The 20,222-nt window shown below is 41.5% G+C and overlaps 1 protein-coding gene across 1 annotated transcript in view; it reads left to right on the top strand.

Annotated features, from left to right (window-relative positions):
* The window catches only part of LOC126406168 (meiosis inhibitor protein 1-like), a 59,850-nt gene that overhangs the window by 16,994 nt on the left and 22,634 nt on the right, over positions 1 to 20,222 (top strand). Inside the window, exons 8-16 of the mRNA XM_050070345.1 lie at positions 4,190 to 4,368; positions 7,246 to 7,360; positions 7,841 to 7,960; positions 10,029 to 10,128; positions 14,401 to 14,535; positions 15,408 to 15,522; positions 17,506 to 17,597; positions 18,064 to 18,211; positions 18,628 to 18,739. Coding sequence (XP_049926302.1) covers positions 4,190 to 4,368; positions 7,246 to 7,360; positions 7,841 to 7,960; positions 10,029 to 10,128; positions 14,401 to 14,535; positions 15,408 to 15,522; positions 17,506 to 17,597; positions 18,064 to 18,211; positions 18,628 to 18,739 — 1,116 coding nt within the window. The remainder of the gene's footprint in view (positions 1 to 4,189; positions 4,369 to 7,245; positions 7,361 to 7,840; positions 7,961 to 10,028; positions 10,129 to 14,400; positions 14,536 to 15,407; positions 15,523 to 17,505; positions 17,598 to 18,063; positions 18,212 to 18,627; positions 18,740 to 20,222) is intronic.

Genomic DNA, 20,222 nt, shown 5'->3' with positions numbered 1-20,222 from the left:
GTAGAGGTGCGAGGTTGGTTTGCTCTGGCTTTTAGTGTAGCTGCAGTTGAGCTTTTACTGTTCTTGTTTGTGTTATTTTGAATTGATTTAATCTTAATAAGCTTACCCTCACCAGCCCCAGTGAGAACAACAACATGGAGGAATTTAACAGGATTATCCTTCTTCTTCTTCACTGCTGTATTATAAACAGAGTGTTAACAGCATTTCCATGAAAAGAAATATGCTTTTTATAATGTTTAAAAATGATTTTTTTGTGTTGTGTTTTATTACTTTGTCTCCAGATGGCTGGAAAGGAAAAGAAAAGCTGTGCAGCTGGGCAACATTTAATTGCTAATTATATTACTTTTTATTGCATTGTGCGTTTGGGTTTGGATTTGTGTACAGTATGTTCTGGTCCTAATATCCTTTTGTGAAACTTAAATCAGTTTTGTGCTATTACAACAGGGTAATGAAGGGCCTCAGTGGCCTTACATGCCTCTGTGCTCGTCAGTGTGGTAGTATGACGCTTGAATGGACTTTGGGCTCGGCCTTATGGTTGATGTTTATCATTATTAGCTGTATATTCATCTGCTTTTTGTCATGCTGATCTTTCACAAGGTCTCTTCCTTTTTTCTACCAAATGAGGGATGAGGACTTAATGTTACCTGACTTCTTAAACTCTGATTAACAAGTGGCCACGGTATGTAAGTCAAAATGATCATATTTTATTCATGCCATGCTTTGGTAAGACGCATTCTGCATTTTCATGATCACAGATACAAACAGATTGTGACGAATCTCCCCACCTGCAGTATCTACGGCTGAAATCTGTATTGCAGAAACTCATATCTCGAGGCGCTACTGTATACTGGCCTCAAATAAAGAAACAGATAATAAACTGGAAAAGATTGTAATAAATAGAGGCACAGTATCTGAACTTTACAGACTTATATCTCTCTGCATGGATAAATTTAAATTACAATGGGATCATGATCTGAGAAAACACCCACCACTGGAATAAAAGGACACTATAGTGTGACGTACAGCACAAATTACTTTTCAAAAGGTGTTTGAGTCTTATACAGATAAAGATCTTATACCATATATATAACTCCATAAAAGCTGAATAAACTGAATTCTAATATGTCAGACCTATTTTGACATGGCGGTGGAGAGAGGATCTTTAATACATATGTTATGGCATTGCACAGAAATAAGACAGTTTCAGGAAGGAATCAAAAATATGTTTAATATTAAATGCGGATATATCACTTTGCCCAAAAGTGTGACTATGGCATTCCTTTCAGTGAAAAAGATCATCCTTATGAACCGAAAAGTAAGGCAATCATTTTTTTGTTTGAATTACTGGCTAAAGGACTTCATAGGACTGATAATGATGGGACGTGCAGCCTCAGCCCTGCAGGGGCTTTGCAGAGATTAAGGGCCCTATTTAGATGATCTAAAACGCAAAGCGCCAGGCGTGCGGCGCATGGGCGTGTCCCAGTCACTTGCTAGTTAGACAGCGCGTTTTCAGACTGTGCGCCATGGCGGAGAGTCTAAAAGGGTTGGACTTACTCTGTGAATTAGTCATGGGTGTGTTTTGGGCATTCAATAAGCCAATCAGAGTGTCACCTCTCATTCCCTTTAAAAGAGGCGCGATTGGCACCGTTTGGCACGTTTGGCACGCGTAATGGAAACCCAACCTGATTTGATTACAGTAACACAGCTGCAAACTAATGAGTTCACATCCCTCTCAGCCAACCACAAACAGCCACAGCATCAGNGACTTCATATACATTTGTACTTGTACACTGGTGCATTTGCTTTTTACGTCATCTAACTAGCAACGTGCCATGACTGCGCCTGACCACTCCTCATTTTTAGACCAACACACCCAGAGAAGCGCAAGTTCATTTGCTAGTTAGACGACGAGGGCGCAGGGCGTGAAATGACAACTGCGCCTGCATCTAAATAGCAATGACACTTGCGACATGGATTATGCGCCCTCCGCCGTCCGCTTTAGACCATCTAAATAGGGCCGAATGACTTAGATCAGGGGTGTCACACTTCATGGGCCACATGCAGTCCAAATTGATGTGGGCTCGACCAGTAATAACGTTGCAAAATAACCTATAAATAACAACACATCCAAATTTTCCCCTTTTTCTTATGTAAAGAAGTACATTTTGATTCGTGGTACATTCAACCGTTTACAAAACAAATAGTGAAAAACCTGAGTTGTCTTAAGAAAAATAAGTGCAATTTTAACAATAGGTCTCAGTTTTTCATGGAACTCAAGTGGAAGCTTTAAAGGAAGCAGGTTAAGTTATCCCCTACTTTACAAACCATTTACAAATCTAAAGTTTTGACAGTGCCTTATCAAGGCGTTCTTATGTTATGAAGCTGCTAATTAACTTTGTTTTGCACAATGTTCAGTATCTTTACATATGCATTGCATTACATGAAGCAGGCTGCTCACTGTTAAACTTGCTCCTGAAACCTGGCACCTCTTAAACTGCTTTCACAACACTGCATGGTAACCGCCCTGACAACCACCCACCTGCAAGAGTGTTCCCCCAAAAAGCAAAGCATTTCTAAAAGTGTCTGCTGCCGCTGTAGTTCATGGCTACAGTGACAGGCAGGTGAGCACTGGCAGAATTACAAGCTTGCTTGTAGCTGCATGTTGTAGGAAGAAAACATTTCTACATATTTGGACAATTTACCAGTCATCTGAAGTTTGGTGGAAATTTTATCCCAGGCTCAGTTTTTCTTCTGGTTGTCCTTATAAGTTTGTAGCACCATAACTCTTTGGTATTTAGACACCAACATTATCAGCTCCTCCATCTTGTCTTTCTGCTTCTGTGATGCCTACTGTGTGAGCGGCCAAAGCCAGGGGGCAATTGCCAGAAGTTCAACATACGGCAAAGCAGAATCTGTGTGTGGGCATATGGGCGGTGAACTGCTTCATACACCTATGGCCATGTTAGAAACTGCTTCCCCTCTGCCGCTTTGCCCTCATTGAAATGATTGGCAGCGGCGAGTTACCGTGTGGCTGTGTGAAAGCCCCATTAGCAGGTCAAACAGAAATGGGAGAGGGCATCAGGTCTGGAGATACCTGAGGATGATTGGAATGATATTTGGGAGAGTCAAACTAGGACCACCAATTCAAGATCCTGGTGGGAGTTCTGCTGGAAAAACATAATACGATATTTTGTGACTCCAAAATCTAAATTTATCCCCCGGGGCTGGGATGAATGTTGGAGGCTATGTGGTAAATCAATGGCAGACCACTGTCATATTTTTTGGGGATGCCCACTTATTTATCCATATTGGCAAGAGATTGCCAGATAAGGATCATCTTTGGAATAGAAGTTGATTGTTCTTTTGTCATATTGTACTTGGGCAAAATCCCGGACAATCTCTTAATAGATATAAATACCTTTACAAAGTACTTTTGGCCGCAAGCAAGAAAGCCATCACACAGAGGTGGCTACAGGCAAGCCCCCAAAGGACGACTGGATTGCAATTATTAACGAAATTCACTGGATGGATGAACTTTTTTTCTCCTTCTTTTCCTTTAACCTGAAAACCCTGATAAAATAAAGTTGTAAAAATAAAGAAAGACCCATTAGCCTTCACAAGTGCATCAATATTAGGAGTGCAAAGCCATCCAGTGAGCCAGATTGGACCCTTTGGCAAGTCAATTCTGGTTTGCGAACTGTATGTTTGACACCCTTGGCTTAGCTGGACCGTGTACACTCATAAAAGACTATAAAAGTAAGAGACATTTTGTTTAAGGAGTGTTTGACTATTCAAGATGTAAAGCCAGAACAAAGTAAAGGAACCTTGAACCTTGTAAGTACAACGGAGAAGTCTGGTCAAGAAAGATTGATCTCTGAAGCAAGTATATTATATTTATATCATCTTGTCTGTAACTTCTGACATACTGTTCTTGTGTTGTGGTTTTGTCTTGTTTGTATTTTCTTTCTTCTTCATAATCAAAATGTAAAAAAAATCTCTTCACCACAGTGTTTTATCTTTGTAGAAGTTGTCTGATGTTTATAAGTGCAAATCATCATGAAAGAATTTATCCCCCTGTCTTGTCTAGGACCTTGTGATTAGTCTGTTAGGGTTTGTATATATTAGATTTGCAGAATGTTGAGCTTTGTCTTCATTAATTGCTTTCTGGACCTTGTCTTTTATCTGTTAGGCCTGCTGTGGCGGCTGGTGCAGCAGGGAGAGGCGGTGTCAGTTCTGATGAACTGCCCCGGAGAGCAGATCATGTGCCATGAGAACCAGAACAACTACACCAACAACAGCCAGACCCTCAGCCAAAACCAAGAGCAACAGTCCCCTGACCAATGCCCTCTGCCTCTCATACTGAAAAAGGTCTCTGTCCAAACATCCTGCTCCCACCCCCAAGACCAGCATTCTGACGCTGACGATAATCATAACAAGAAGTTCTAATCCTGGATTAATGTGCCTTTGAATAGGGGTTCAGGGAGGCTTTGCCCCTAGACAAATATTTGTGCTTCGTGTCTGGGAAATCAATGTGTAGATTACATCTAGTTAGATTTTCTCAGTTATGACTCACATTACAGCACAGCTCATGATGTCAGAGGGGTTTTTCCTTTTTTCCTTTTTTTGTAGCTCACTGTTGTGTTGAGTTGTTATAAAATTTAACTCATAACTAAATAAGCATTCACTTAAATCTAAATGACCTCCCAGGACATAATCATTGTGTTGTTTTAGGATCCAATCTACTTAATAAATTTACTGTTTTTAATCATACACAACTCCAGGAAATCCACAGGGAACTTGGAAGGGAAAAAGAAAAAAGAAAAAAACCTTAAGTGTTGTTGCACTTATGAAGACAAACTTCAGTAAATATGTTGCACTAAAACTAAACAAGTAAAAGAAATCATGCAAACTCCAACAGCAGAGTCCCTAGGCACTTTTCTTCAATTTTCCACATGGTCGATTGTTTAGTTGCTTCTGTTGGTACTAAATGACTTCATGTACAGCACACTAAGTCTCAGGTTTTATGCAAAGAGTTTATAAGTAAGTAATCCATCCATATTCATCTCAGGGATCGCTGTGGCTTCAGTGTACCTTCGTAATTTCCATTATATAGACCTCATTTATGAAGACAAAATGGATCAGTTATGTTATATAATGACTTCAAATTGTGAAGTTGATATTTTTGCCTCACCCAGTGCTGGACTTGCATAATCATAGAAGAACAATAAATCATATCTTTGTGGCTTAGACATTTCTTAAAGGAAATCTTAAGAATTGACAGGTGTACACAAGGATACTCATTCTGATAATTTTTCAGATTTCATTTTCAAGCTACTAATTGACCCTTCGCGTATTATCAGCCAACTCTGATGCAGGGTCCGAGAACTTTTTGGCTGTGCTGGATAGACTCATGCAGTCACTTAAGATTTTCTTCATTTTCAGGCAGGTTTTGTGGATTTTGAGTTATCCATCCATCCATCCATCCATCCATCCTTTTTAAATCGCTTATCTGAAGATGGGTCATGGGGGCAGCAGGCTGAGCAAAGTATTCCAGACGCTCCTCTCCCCAGCTTTCCAGCTCCTCCTGGGGAATCCAGAGGATTTCCCACGCCGGACGAGATCTGTAATCTCTCTAGCCTGTTCTGGGTCCACCCTGGTGCCTCCTACCAGTTGGACGGGCCCGGAACAACTCTAACGTAAGGTGCCCAAGTGGCATCCTGATCAGATGCCCGAACCACCTTAACTGACCCCTTTCAACAGGAGCAGCGGTTCTACTCCAAGCTCCCTCCGGAGGTCTGAGCTCCTTAATCTGTCTCTAAGGCTGAACCCAACATCCCTTCAATGGAAACTCATTTTGGCTTCTTGTATCTGCGACCTGATTCTTTTGGTCATTACCCATAGCACATAACTATAGGTGAGGGTTGGGATGTAGATCGACCAATAAATCGAAAGCTTTGCATTCTGGCTCAGCTTTCTCTTCACTACAATGGTCTGGCACAGCAGGCGCTGCACCAAACGGCCAATCCATTGCAAGCTTCATTCTACCCTCACTCGTGAACGAGACCCCGAGATACTTGAAGTCCTTCGCTTGGGGCAGTAACTCACGTCCAACCCAGAGGGGGCAATTCACCGTTTTCCGGCAGAGAACCATGGCCTGAGACTTCAAGGTGCTGACCCTCATACTGACCACTTACCACTTGGCTGCAAACCGCCCCAGTGCATGATGGAGGTCACGGTGTGATGAAGCCAACAGAACCACATGATCTGCAAATAGCAGAGATGTAATTCTGAGGTCACCAAACCGGACCCCTTCCTCCACCCAGCTGTGCCTTGAGATAGTCGTGGTTAAACGTTGTGTCTCGGGCATATGCAAAGCACTTCTATGCTACGCTAGCCACTGAAGGTATACTGAATGTATACACATTCTACTTTTTATTTTTTAAGATATTTTTTTGGGCATTTTGCCTTTAATGGACAGGACAGATAAGCATGAAGGGGGGAGAGAGAGAAGGGGGGATGACATGCAGCAAAGGGCCACAGGCTGGATTCGAACCTGGGCCGCTGCGGCAACAGCCTTGTACATGGGGCGCCTGCTCTACGACTAAGCCACTGATGCCCCTACACATGAGATTTGAGATTTGCTCCCACAGTTATTAGTTCCTCTTTTATTTCACTGTCTTCTGTCCTGTCTGTAATCTGTAGGCTTTAGCTTCTGTCTTTATCATTTTATCCTGTTTACGCTGCTGAGTCAGATTAACATCCTGGATATATTCTTCAAGCACATATTGTAGACCCTTCTGTCTGCTTCTCTCAGAAATCGCCTTTTCTTTTTTCCAAAAAATTATGTAATGTTTCTTCAGGGAGTGCAGTCAGTGACAGTGGTCTGTATGCTAACTGACAGCTTCATGGACCATCAAAAAGGGCTGGGGCTTAGCAAAGGCTCAATTGCATGTACAGTTTGCCCTGGATATACATTACATGCAGAACCATGCTGCAGATATTTGACAGCTTGTGGCACATTCATAAACTAACATAACATGAAAGCTCAGAGCACAGTGCACTGAAGATGGGAACCAGACAGTTGACAAGATATTTCTTTATCTCTGATGTCAGCAGCAGTCTGGCATTGTTAGAGAAACCATACGTTATGTCTATAAACACTGTGGAAGCCCTGCACACTACTTGAATGCTATGTCTTCAATGATTGGTGGATTCCAGTAAATAAAGTGTTGTTTTTTGTTCCAGTTGCTGCTGAGTGGTGATGAGACGTTGCAGGTGTCCAGTGCGAAGTGTATTGCATTCATCCTAGTTCATTCTGCCACTCAGTGCAGTGCTCCCTTCATCAAAGCTGACATAGCTGGTAATATGCACACACAGACACACAAACAGTAGCTGGGATATGTGAGCTAAACAAGCTGTTGCACTGTTTGATTTGTCTTCTACAAATAATTTCCTTTGCCTTCTCTTTTTACTCTCGCTTTGTTTACGTTTTGTTATTTCTCTTGCTGTCTCTCTGTGTATCCCTCTTTCTTCTTCTCTGTCTTTGTTGTTTTCTCCTCTGCTTTTATACCTATTCCTTCATCACTGTAGGGATGCTATTTGTGTTTCTCTCTTGCCCCAGAATTTCAGAATACGATGGGGCTTTCAAAAAGAATATTACCATCTTTTTTTGTCATCATAGGCTAGATTTGCATGAAAACTTTACACAGATTTGTTTTTGGAGGTGGTATGATGATGCAGAATATTAAAGTGTTGCAGCATTGTTCCCTGTTCTCTCTTTCTGTTCTTTTTTTCAGCCCTTCACACAAGTTTTTCTCTCCATCCATCTTTTCCCACACAGAGTTTCTGTTCGACCGTCTGGCCAGTAGTAGTAATGAGGTGCTGCTGTGGTCTGTCTACAGCTGTTTGGTGTTACTTACTGAGGACCCACTCTTCTTCTCCCAGTGTCACTCTGTCTATGGTGAGAGAGCTGAAACAGATGAAAACATTCCCGAGGCGTGATCATGTTATCCCTGTGCTTTTGTGTGTGTGTGTGTTAGGTCTGTTTGTGATTGTGTCTCTTCTAGACTTTGGGGTTTTGTGGTACATCGCTCAAAATCTGAAAATAATTGCTGATGGACAGTTGGTGGAAAGACCGGTTTTTCCGACCAATTGTGAAACTTCTGGGGCTGAAAAATGAAGCCACTGTGGAAGTGCCAAAAACTGCAGTTCCTCTAATGGCCATTTGAGGCTGGCCCCGAGAAAGAGTCAATCCCCATAGACCCCCATGTTAAAATGCCCAACTTTACAGCAGGAATAAACATGTTACCAACCTGGTACAAAAACAGTTTTGGTCTTTGGTGAAGCTAATCCCAATTAATGACAGCTGCACAGAAGGTAAATGTGTATGTAACTCATCTGTTTAAATTTTATTAAAACTTAGAGTTATGGATATTAAAGGATGTGGCCCCTTTAAGTGACAGGTGGGTGCCACAGTCACTGCCACAGCAAAAAACATTGGTTAGGTAATGTAACCACGGCGTGACCCTAGATTCACGGAGTATAGGTGTAGCCATTACTTTTTCAGCGTGTTTTCAGTTCATGAAAGTTAATTATAACGTTTTAGTTGCCTACAATAGTCTCCAGCGTTCAGCTGTACACTTGGACTTGAGTCTCTTGACGTGAAAATACTTGATATCTTCCCCCCCAAAGTGTGCCACACATCAATGCATTACGTTTCATTCCCTGAGTCAGCTAACAGTAACACTATTCATTCCCAGGAAGTTGACACTTCATGGGATACTTAGGTGATTTTTAACCAGGTCTGTGCTACCGCGGCATGGGGAGTGTTTGCAGATGAGCGGTGTTAAGGCACCCTCCAGCTCCTGGAGTTCCCCATCTGTCCGGAAGCCAAAATCTGCTGGATGACTCTAAACGCGACCTATATTGATCATGGCACAGGGGGTGGGGGCACCCGGTGTGTCTAAGCACTTTTCATCCCCACACTGAAGCAATACAGCCCTTGTTGACCAGGCGAATTGCTGTATGCAAATCATGCGGGTTGACAATTACAGACGAAGTCAAGACAACTTCCAACAAACTTAATTCATGATTCTTGTAAATTTGATATCTTACTCTGGTAAAATGGCATCACATTTGTTGATGACTTTTAGGACTCAAATCTCGAGATTTAGGACTTGGGTCTTGACCTAGGACTTGAGTGCAAAGACTTGAGATTTACTTGTGACTTGCAAAACAATGACTTAGTCCCACTTCTGCTAGCAGAACAGAGGTAGCTACTGTATACTTTTATTAATTACACAGATGGTGCTATTGTAATCTAACAAAATATGAATGCCTGACTAATGGACCACAAAACCTAGTAGTAATCCAATAATGGCAAAAAATGTCAATATTTTACATCCCCCATTATCAATGCATGATAATAAATACTGTCCTGACACACAGATGTGCGTGTGTGTGCCATTACAGTAAATGCTTTATCTGTGGTTCTACTTATTACACCATGGAAGCAGCTATATGATAAGACGATATGTCATGTGTCATGTGTGCAGCATATGAGTCCGAGACAAATTTCCCTACGGGCACAATAAAGTATAATGTATCATATTGTACTGTCTGTGGCTTTCTTTAATCCTGTGGCACTTTAACTCCACCCCAGAGATAAACTCAATTTACCAGTACACAGGATATCTAATGTAACTATTCCTTGTGCTGTGAAGGTCTAGCGCTAGTTCAGTATAAACATGAGATCATTACAGCAGATTCTGTGTATCAGTAAATTAGGAAGATGCACCATTCTCCACTGTTGGTTTGACATGCAGGATTTTGTGTGTTCGTGTGCTTTGTGCGTGTATTCCATTTATGAACATGTCACTTGTTGTAGTGCAGGAAATTGTTGTACCCTGTACTTTAATAGACATCAGTCAAAGCACTCTCGTAACTTTGGCAGTGAACAAGATTAGAAAAATGTGTCTCTGTCTGTCGAGTCAATTATTTCTTTTCCACAGCGAGTGTTTGTGTTTCAGGTATTGAGTCCCTGGTGCGCAGTCTGAAGGAGGCTCTGCGGCTGACCAACCTGGAGGTGCCAAAACAAGGTCTGCTGCTCCTGACTGAGATCCTGGAAAGGTAAGACTGCACTGTAATGTCTATTTTTTCCCACTTTTTTGAGCTGTCCCAATGCCAGAATTATTTCCACTGCACCACCTTTGAAAAAGCATCTTTGCTTACTGACTGAAAAAGATTTCACCACATCTCAGCCTCTCTGTGCTTCCAACAGAGCACTGTCACATCACAGGGGGGTAGGCACAGCTGCAGCAAATAAAAATAATTATGTTTTAATTAAGGCGTCCCGGTTTGCTGCAGCAGTTTTCCATGCTGACATTTTTGTTTAAAGGTCCCCCTTCGATTACTTGCAAATTCAGGTATTGTTACGCTTATGTATGTTAAAAGGTCAGTTCAGCAAAATCACAAAAACACAGTTGAAAGTTTACTCACTGAGGTTTTGAGTTATCTGCTGCTGTACTGAAAAAGGACAGAAAAATGACAAAAACAACATGTTTCTGAGCAACAACATACTCAAGATGATCCACAGACCTCACAGTACTGTATATAGCTGTCATCGGAAAATATTTTCAACTGAAGAAACAGTTTACAGTTCATCCATGTATCATCAGTTTATACTAGGGCCTACTGAACTCTGATGAAAGAGTTTATTTAACATAATGAGAATGCAATGAGATTAAGTTTGTTGACACAGTGACTTAGGGGAAACCCTTTTTTCCAATGTTTTTGTGTGTAAATGTCTAATAGAGACAGCACTTTTTTAAATTGGTCCAGTAGTGAGAGAGAGCCCAGCAGCTGACGGCGGTGAAACAGGCTGCAGTGTAATCCCCACAGGCAATTGTGCACAGTCAATTTATGTCCATTAAGAGTGCTTGTTTTTGCCACTGACGGGCTCAAATTGTCATTGTAAGTGTCTGACAACATTATGGAAAGGACCCTATTGAGAAGTGAAATGTTTTTCTGCACCTTTCGCTGATCTGCTTTGTTTGTTAGTGTGAATAACCAAGTCTTGTTCAAGGAGAAGTCTCGTTCTGAAATCTTGCAGACTTTTCCATATTGTTGATATCAGCTGAATATTCAGCCATGACACCAAAAATCTTTTAGGACGCAATCACACTGGCGCTATTTGGTCTGCTTTAAATGAACCCTGGTCTGCTTCCATGAATAGTTCGGTTCGTTTGGAGTGGTGTGAACGCTCATTTGAACTCTGGTGCGGACCAAACGAGCGAACCCGGGTCCGCTTGAAAACTGGGGGTCTCGGTTCACTTGCAAGTGAATCCTGGTGCGGTTCGCTTACAGCGGGAAATGCTAATGGACTACCCAGCGAATCAAAGAGAGGAAGTGAACCAAAGAGAGGAAGTGATGGAGCGCAGTGCATTTTGGGTAGAAGAAAAACCCCAAAGCCAACAGTGCAAACCGGGAGAAGCAGAGGTTAAAAAAAAAAAAAAAAAAAGTTGGAAAATGTCGTGTCATGTAGTGAGGAAGTGCATAAATGCATAAATTTGGTGTTGCTCCATTGTTTTTGTGGTGACCAAGTCAGCTGAAGGGGATGGATTTCCGTTTTCCATCCTGGCCAATTGGTAAGCCAGGTTTTCTTCCACCTCATGCTTTTTTTCTTCCTGGTCAGTGGTTGTTTCGGGCAATACCGCCCCCGAATGAGCAGCTGTTGTAACTGTGTGACGTTGTCCAGGCGGTTTGGTCCGCTTTAAAAAGTGTAGTGTGAAGGTGAACCGAACCAAATGAAAGTGAAATTTTTCAGCATTCCCTGCCCAATTGAACCGAATCCCCCGGACTATCCTGATGTGAATGCGCCCTTAGTTAACGCTAACTCTTTTCAGTATTACACCAAATTTTGTGACCTGTCAGAATTCGTGGCCCAGCCCCTAAACCCTAACCCTAACCACTCAGCAACTCACAAAATTCAACGATTTTTTAAGAGTCTGGCACTGGGTTACAGAATTTCGGTGATACACCTACACTTCTCTCCCCAAATCTCAAACATTTTTATTATTGTTTTTCCTACTACATGTCACCATTTGAGAAATTTCAGAATGAGTGAATCAGTGAAAGATAAAGAAAAATATTTGATTTCTCTGTAGGGATCCTTTACATAATGTGGTCAGACACTTAAATTAAAAATCTGAGCCTGTCAGTGGCAAAAACAAGCACTTTTAGTGGACCCAAATTGTGGCTGCAGCTGCCTCTCTCAATTCTGGACCAGTTTAAAAAATTGTTCTCCGCAGAACTTGCTAGTTGATCATATTGTGTAACATTATTACATTATTTATGATCTATGACATTCCTCCTCTTTGTATTATCCACTTTGTGACAATTGACATGTAAATACATTAATACTGCAGTTAAAATGAAGCTAGTAGTTGTGAGGCTCATGCAGGTTAACATCACCAAAACAGCACACAGTTATGCTCATGATTCTTTACACCACTGTTCTGTTTGTTTGTACACAAAGTCAGCAGCATGAACAACTTCAGCTACGCTGACAGTGAAAAGCAACCTCCTGTAATACATGTTAAATATGGTGCACTTGGAAGTTTAATTATATTTGAATTAACTGTATGCCGGTTCGCAGATGAAAATATATCATGAGCCAGTAAAACACTGTCATAATTCTGCAGGGTTGACGTAATTTTAATGGAATGTTCCCCTCCGTCACATGGCAATGATACACGGGATAAGAGATTTCAAATGGCAAGGGAAATTTGTCCTTTACGCTGAGTGGAACAGTAAGAAAAAGTAGCCCGACCACAGCTCTTAAATGCTGAACAAGCTTAAGTGTGTACGTGTGTAATAGTGAGCCTTATCCAATTTGTCAATTAACATGTCTCTTTACAGTGTGTGTGTGGGTCTGTATCGATAGATACGCATCACTGTGTGTGTTTGTGTGCACCTTTATGTTCATGCATGTGTTATTTAGGATGCTCTATGTGACTACTGTTGTGGCAACAGGGAGCCAGTCCACAGCTGTTGTGGTGCTGCGTCATAGACCAGAGACACACTCTGGTGATCTTTCTAACAGCAATAGGTCAGCACTATTTGTTTATTATGTGTCCCCTCCCGGAAAGAGAGAAAATAAGTGTCTGTGTAGGTGAGTGAGACAGAGGGAGGGTGCGTTCATTGCAACTCAGCAAACAGTCACTGCTGGTATTGGCACAGCATGCCGAAGAATGATAGATAGATCAGGCAGAAGAACAAACTGTCTTGTTTGATGGGTCTTTATTGACATCTATGTCAAAAACCCATATCAGCAAAAATTCCTGAAATGCCGCCCTCTTTCTCTGCGCTATTGGCATAATTCTCACTGACTCATCCAGAACCCACAGTGTCGTACCATTTTTAACTGTCTTGGTATTTGATTATTTGCTTACAACAGTGATTCCTGTAGAATTAATCATAGATGCCTGTCTCTTTGCCTAGTCTAGGATCTGTTTCTGTGGCTGCTAGGCTACAACTAAATAATGCAGTGTTTCCCCTATATGCAGTTAGCCGCTGCTAAATGATTAGCACCACTGCTGTATAAAAATCTCATCATACACAGGTAACTTGCCATGTCTACTTTAAACAGCCAGAGTTGAGGACAAGTAAGAATTCTGAACTGAACACCTCTAGATAAGGGTGCTTCGATCAGTCGTTAGTTGCCGATATTGATTTGAATTAGTTTGAGGGCCAGATGACACAAAACATGTCTCAGAGGGCCACTAAAATAGCTTTACTGGTCTGGCAGTTCTGACAAACTGTAACTCGCACTGTTACATTCATGGTTTACTGCTAACTTGATGTCTAGCTCACCTGCTTGTCGTGTGTATGAACACATCATCTTCCTCCTCGCTCACCACACTAAGACACCACGCTGAATGCTTCTGTAGAGGCTGCAATACACTCTGCTGTTTTCTGACAGTGTTTACATTTAGCTTTGTTCGTCCCGTGTTGTGCCCACACGACCGACATGGCATCTTTATGCAGGGTATACTAACTCCTTCTGATCTGCATTTCTCCAGGATTTGACTCGTTATGTCTGTACGACTAGAAACACAGGGTTGATTAGATGAGACTGGGGGATAATTGTGATTTGGTTTTGATGTCATTACTGGAAGCAAATTTTATGCAGGTAACTTGTATCTATGTTCTATTTGTTGACAGTCATCAATTGTTTTTACAAGCTATGTATGAGTCACTATATTGATTGAAACAAAAACCCAGGCACAAAATCCTAGGGGAAACACTGTAATGACACCTATTTATCTGTGGAAAAAAACGCACTGTTGTTGGATAGTGCTGTTTATATATGTGTGTGTGTGTGTGTGTGTGTGTATACAGGCAGCCCCCAAGCATGCGTCTGTTCCCCAGTGGTTCAGGTTTTGTTGCAGTATCAGAGGCTGTTATGGGTGGAGTCACGTCCTCCTGCCTGCTGGTAGCCACACAGGCTGCCACCGCTGCCGCCGCCCTGTGCAGGTATACACAAACACACATTCTTGAGATGCGTAGACACACAGACACACAGAGACCCGCAGGTTTACAAGGTAGATATACTGATATAGGTGCTTTTTCAAGGACACTTGTAGGCTTAGCCTCTGGCAAACCCTATACCGTGAGTTGCACTCATTGAGACACATACACACACAGACACTCTTGCTCACAAATGTGCGTTATAGCCTTGTTTTCACTAAGCAGCCCAATTCAGTTTTGTTCAGTTTGTTATACATATACTGTATATATAGTTGTAGATGGTACCAATAGAACCGTTCCATTCAGTCCTCTTTTTGTTACTCCTCTGTTGAGGTACCTAGCACACTGATCCGATAATAAAAGGTGGTGCTAGAAACATTGCAATCCGTTGATTGGTCAAGAGAATTGCCACTCTTGCTTAACAAGAACTCAATGCACAACCCCGATACTTATAAATATCCTGTTGATTGTGAGGGAGACTGTAAACACACCAGTCTTTTCTTTTTGTTCTGAAAATGTTGGGGTGCCCCGATCGATAGATGATTAAGGTGCAGATGTTCCTCTGCATTGTCAGTAAAGAAATACAGTAATAGAGCAGGGATGATAGCAACAACCCCACCTACATGAGTACTGTCTGCGGTGGAAATGCAAAGCAGATCTAGGTACATACTGGTACGGGTAACGGTACGTACGTTACCTACTATATCAAAAGTGTTTGGTGGAAATGCAACTTGTGTCCCACTCTGTAACAGCCAGCTTCTTTCCATTACCATCCTCCTCCCTTCCAAGCTACCTAAAATAATCATACAGTGTTGTGTAAATTTTTTCTGTCCAGTGTTTGCTTTGTATAAACTGCTGCCACTCTCTGAATTATTCAGACTGAACCACCAGTCCATACCAGTCCAGTACGGGAAGATAGAGGAATTAATTGAGGCTATCACTAAGAGATTCTTTGAGCTGTCCCTACCCTCCCCTGCTCATCGTCGAAACACTGTGAGTTAGTTTTTCTTTATGTTTGATCCACAAATATAATATAGAGATGCTAAATTCAGGAACTGGTAGTGAAGAGAACTGTCTGTGCAGTCTGTCTGAGTCGTTGTCTTATGGTGATTCTCCGGAGAATTTTTTTTCCCCTGTCTTTGATGCTATCTAGCACATGTCACACAGTACATACAGTGTGTGATTGACATGTCCGATCCCTTGAAGGTCTTTTTCTGTTCTATTTTTCATAGCTGTCCCTCACTGCTGCCTCTGTTTCAGACAGGAATACTGATTCCTGTCTGAAAGCTGGAGTGTGGCACCTGTAACAAGGACAGTGATGTTACTGTCAGCAAGAGATGTCTGGTTGGCATAGATTCATGTTTCAGTTGAGAGAATAAATGTATTTCACTTTAATCACTAGGGTTGGGTACCAAACTCTGTATTAAAGGTACTGAACAAATTACCTCGATACTAACAAGTACCGATTCACGTTAAATCCATCTGTGCCAAATGTTGTTATCTGAGATCAATCAATCAATCATTCATTTGTCACATGGAATTGTACAATATACAACTGTGAACTTGTGCGCTGTAATGTAGTCCTTTTTTTGTGTCTTCCTACATTGATGGCTGCCACTTTATAATTGTCCACGTTTCTGGATGGTTCTGATAATCCATGGTTTCTGGTTGTGAACAAGATGGCTGTATGGTTGCTTCTCCCGGACACGTCACCACTCTGTAGCCACCTCTGAACGGCGTACAGCAGTGATTCACAGCAGGAACGGGACAGCACCTCACAATCCCACTCCTTCTCTCACCAGAGGCCTCTGCTCTGTCAGATTGGCATATAGACGAAAAGCCTCCTGGTTGAATGGCACTGTCCAGGATTTTGTGTCAGTGAATCATTACAGTGAATATTACAGTTCCTGATATCCCGTTGGAAACTGATGCAGCACAGAGGTCGTCCAGTTTATTTTCCAGCACCTGTACAATGGCTTTAAGGATGCAAGTTCAGCTGATGCTCATTCTTCTCCATCTTTCCTCAATGTTTACTGGTTTTACGTGTGAATACCTTGGCCTGGCTAGCTAGCAAAAGAATTCACAGACTGGTGAGTTGATTTTCACATCCCAATGAGTGATTCGCAGCCATGTTCAACGCCAACCACAAAAAAGCACCACCAACACTTGCAAAAGAGACAGAAGAGACAAAATTAAGCACAAATTTAGCGGTGTTGATAGATGGGTGACTAGAAGCATCCCCCTCTACATCATGATATGTGCATTTGGGTGAGAACACTGAGTCAAAGTCGATAGGCAGAAGTGCTGGAAGAACCATGAAACCTGGAAGCCAGCCATGAAACTCCATTGCTGCCGTCAGAGCCGCCAGGTTCAACTTCATGCAGGAGGCAGAAGTGCTCCAAAACTGGGAACCCGGCCACAGAGCTCTGTGGCTGCTCCGTCAGCTTCCCAGTGAGCCATAACTTTCACTGCAGCACCTATTTTCTTTTCTATATTATTTTAGTAATGGCTAGTATCACTGCTAGATGAGCAGACACACACACACACACACACACACACACACACACACACACGCACGTATACACAGAAGCAGACAGACACAGAAGATTAGCTCTATGTGTGATGAGAAAAGAGCAGAGGAGCAGAATTGCGTTCAAGTCTGCAATGTCACCTCTGCAGCTTGTTCAAAAATTACATTTTTGTTATTACAGAGAAAGTAAAGTACTGAGAAAATGTTCCGTTGGGTCCAAGTATCAGTTCAAATGTGAATGAAACTCAACCCTGTTAATCACAGTGTCTGTCTTTATGGAGAGGTTTCATTGTTTTAATGATTCCCATAAGGAAGTCCGTTTGGTGCTATGATAAGATGATCGTTGCCTTTTGGATGTGGTTTAAATTGGCTTGTCTTTTCCTCCACTCTTTTCTCATGTTCCGGTTTCCTTTATTTTTCCCATTTTTATCTCTGCTATCCCCCAGGCGAGTCTGAGGAGGTCAGACCCCAACAGCCAGGGTTCCAGGTCTGAAGGATTTCTGCTCCAGGCTCTGGTCTGTTTTCAGGCTGCCTGCAGGTCAGCACATTGTACGATCACGTTCAGGGAGTTTAATGGGATCACTGGGACAGCGAGAGTGAATAATCAGACTCACTAATGGACAGACAGAGTCTTTGGTTGTTGTTTGTTGTTTGATGATTAATTCTAAATTTAAATCCATCTCAACAAGTTCTTCCTTATGTCTTAAAGATTTTTTTTTGCATATTAGTTTTTTTTTTTTTTTTTAAATCAACGTGTTGTATTAAATCAAGTGTTAATCTGTGATATGCCAAATGTGAATGTTATTAATTATTAATTATTAATGAAGCCATTGGAATTAATATTTTCAGCCCACCAGCAGAATGTTTCAGTTCAATTTTAGATGAGGGTATTAAGTGAAATCCTTGGTATACACATGTACCAGTATTTCTTGTCATTTTTATGTAATTTTTGTATGTATGTAAGTGGGGGTGTTTGTGTTCATGTATGTGTGTGTGTGTCCAAGGTTGACCGAGGACTGTGCATCAGAGCCTGTTTTGAAGGAGAACATGTTCACAGCTCCATTTAAACACAGCCATGCTCAGGACTCACTGGAGTCCCTGTATTATTGTCTGCTGCGCTGCTGCGACTCCGTCTGGATACCCACCGTCATCGTGAGAGCTGCAAGCACACACAGATGCACACATCCAATTCATTATCTTCTCATCTTAACCTTCTATCTCTGTCACAAACACTTGTAACCGAATACTTGAGAAAATACTCTTCTGATTTGTCACGTCTCTTTTCTGAGAAATTGATGACAATGATTACCTCGCTCTGTCTGGCTGTTTCTCTAAATAACTATTTTGATAAGCACAGCCACACACACTCTGTCTCCATTAGTTTTGTGTACACATGGATATTTGAGCATATCGATCAGTACCTCTGCTGTAGTGCCAGTAATTGTTTTATTATGTTGGTTTTTCTAAAGTTGGTTCTATTCAGGCTTAAAATCAGACAAGAAGAAATGGTTCACAGTTTGTGTTTTGGTCATTCGTCTGTAATTTCCTCTGTGCGTGTGTGTGTGTAGAGGATGTGTGAGCATGCACCCAACGCCCAGATCCTGCAGTACTTCTACTCCATCCTTTCCTTCCAGTTCACCCTGCTTCCGTCATTCATGCCTGTCTTTGCAAATAAGCTCGGTAAGTTGTGTAAAACTATAACCTCAAATCAGCAAATATTTTGTTTTGTTTTACTTTGTTTTATTTTATTTCAGTATTGTGCATTCTGTCTTCTAGTTTCATGGCAGTAAACTGCACTGTGTGTGTTCTCCCCTTAACACTGGAACATTGACAAATGGGGTGTAGCAATCCTGATGTTGGTATCTTCATGAATATTCTGCCCAAAATGGCCAGCTTTGACTAGTGCAGTCGCAGACAAATCTCTTCTCCATTATCCGGAGGGCCGGGCTGTCAGTCCCTGTAATATTATAGTGATGGCACATGATGAAAATATTATGAACTGACTGTTGACTAGCTTCAAAGAAAATAATGTAAAGTTGGATAAAGTCAGGAAATACAATGTTGATAATAGAAAAATAGAACTTATTTCAGGATTGTTACATTTATATAATAATACACGTTTCATAATATAAAGTACATTAAAATTGGACAATGCAGGATTTTCCTAAAAACAACATACAGACTCATGCAAAAGTAATTCCTCATAATTATCACTTAAAGAAGTATTTCACTGTTGGAAAGATGGTCTTTCATAAAACTGGGGTGTTTGTGCCGTAAAAAGACACAGTTACTTAGAAATTAGTGCTACATGAGCAAAGAGAGACAGCAATGCACTGCGCCGCACCGGACCAGTTAACATTAAAATATGTTTCTGAAAGAATTTGAGGTGAAAAATGGGCAACGCAGTAACAGAATCTAGGTTCATATTTTATCAGCACCACTCAGTTTTACTGTTTGATCTCTGATTGATTTCAGACTGAAAAACCGACATTTTCACAATGCAGAAAATAGTAGGGTGTCCACTTTCTGTTCTCAAAATCTCATATTACTGCCAAACAGTGCTTTAAAATATGTTTCTGAAGACATCTTGGGCAAGAAATGTGCTGTCCATTAACAACATCTTGGTTTATATTTGATCAGTATGGCCCACTTGTACAGTTTGATCAGAGTTTGCCAGAGAGAGGCAGGGGTGGCCCTTTCTCTCAATCCACTTTTTTACCCTTTGTGTCGGTAGTAGTGTTGGGCACACAAAAATGAGGAAGTACAATCTGCTGTTTGAGCAACAGCCCTAGAGCCAGCAAATGTCCGCAGGATTATGGGTATTGTCAGGCAAATGAGCAGGTAGATCTGGCTGCTGGCAAGATGGAAGGATGTTTAAAGTAGTTCATTTACACGTGCTACCCACATTGTTATGATACAAAGCTGGGTGAAAATCAGCAAAGCATTTAAAAGTGTGAGACTCTGCCCTCTGCCTGTATTTTCTTATTCTTATTTTGCTGTGTTCTGTACGTTCCTTGGCAAACCATACAGTTTTGTAGGCAGAACGCATCCAAGAGGAAGATACGAAAATTGTGGACACAGTGCTAAAAAAATCATATATAGCAAGGAGAAAGCAAACAAAAGCTGAGGTTGGCTTTCATTTATGCTGCTGATACCATTTACA

This window comes from Epinephelus moara, chromosome 18, assembly GCF_006386435.1.
Source record: "Epinephelus moara isolate mb chromosome 18, YSFRI_EMoa_1.0, whole genome shotgun sequence".
Classification (NCBI taxonomy): Eukaryota; Metazoa; Chordata; class Actinopteri; order Perciformes; family Serranidae; genus Epinephelus; species Epinephelus moara.
Note: the sequence above shows the minus strand (reverse complement) of the source record. Positions and strands in the feature narration are given on the sequence as shown.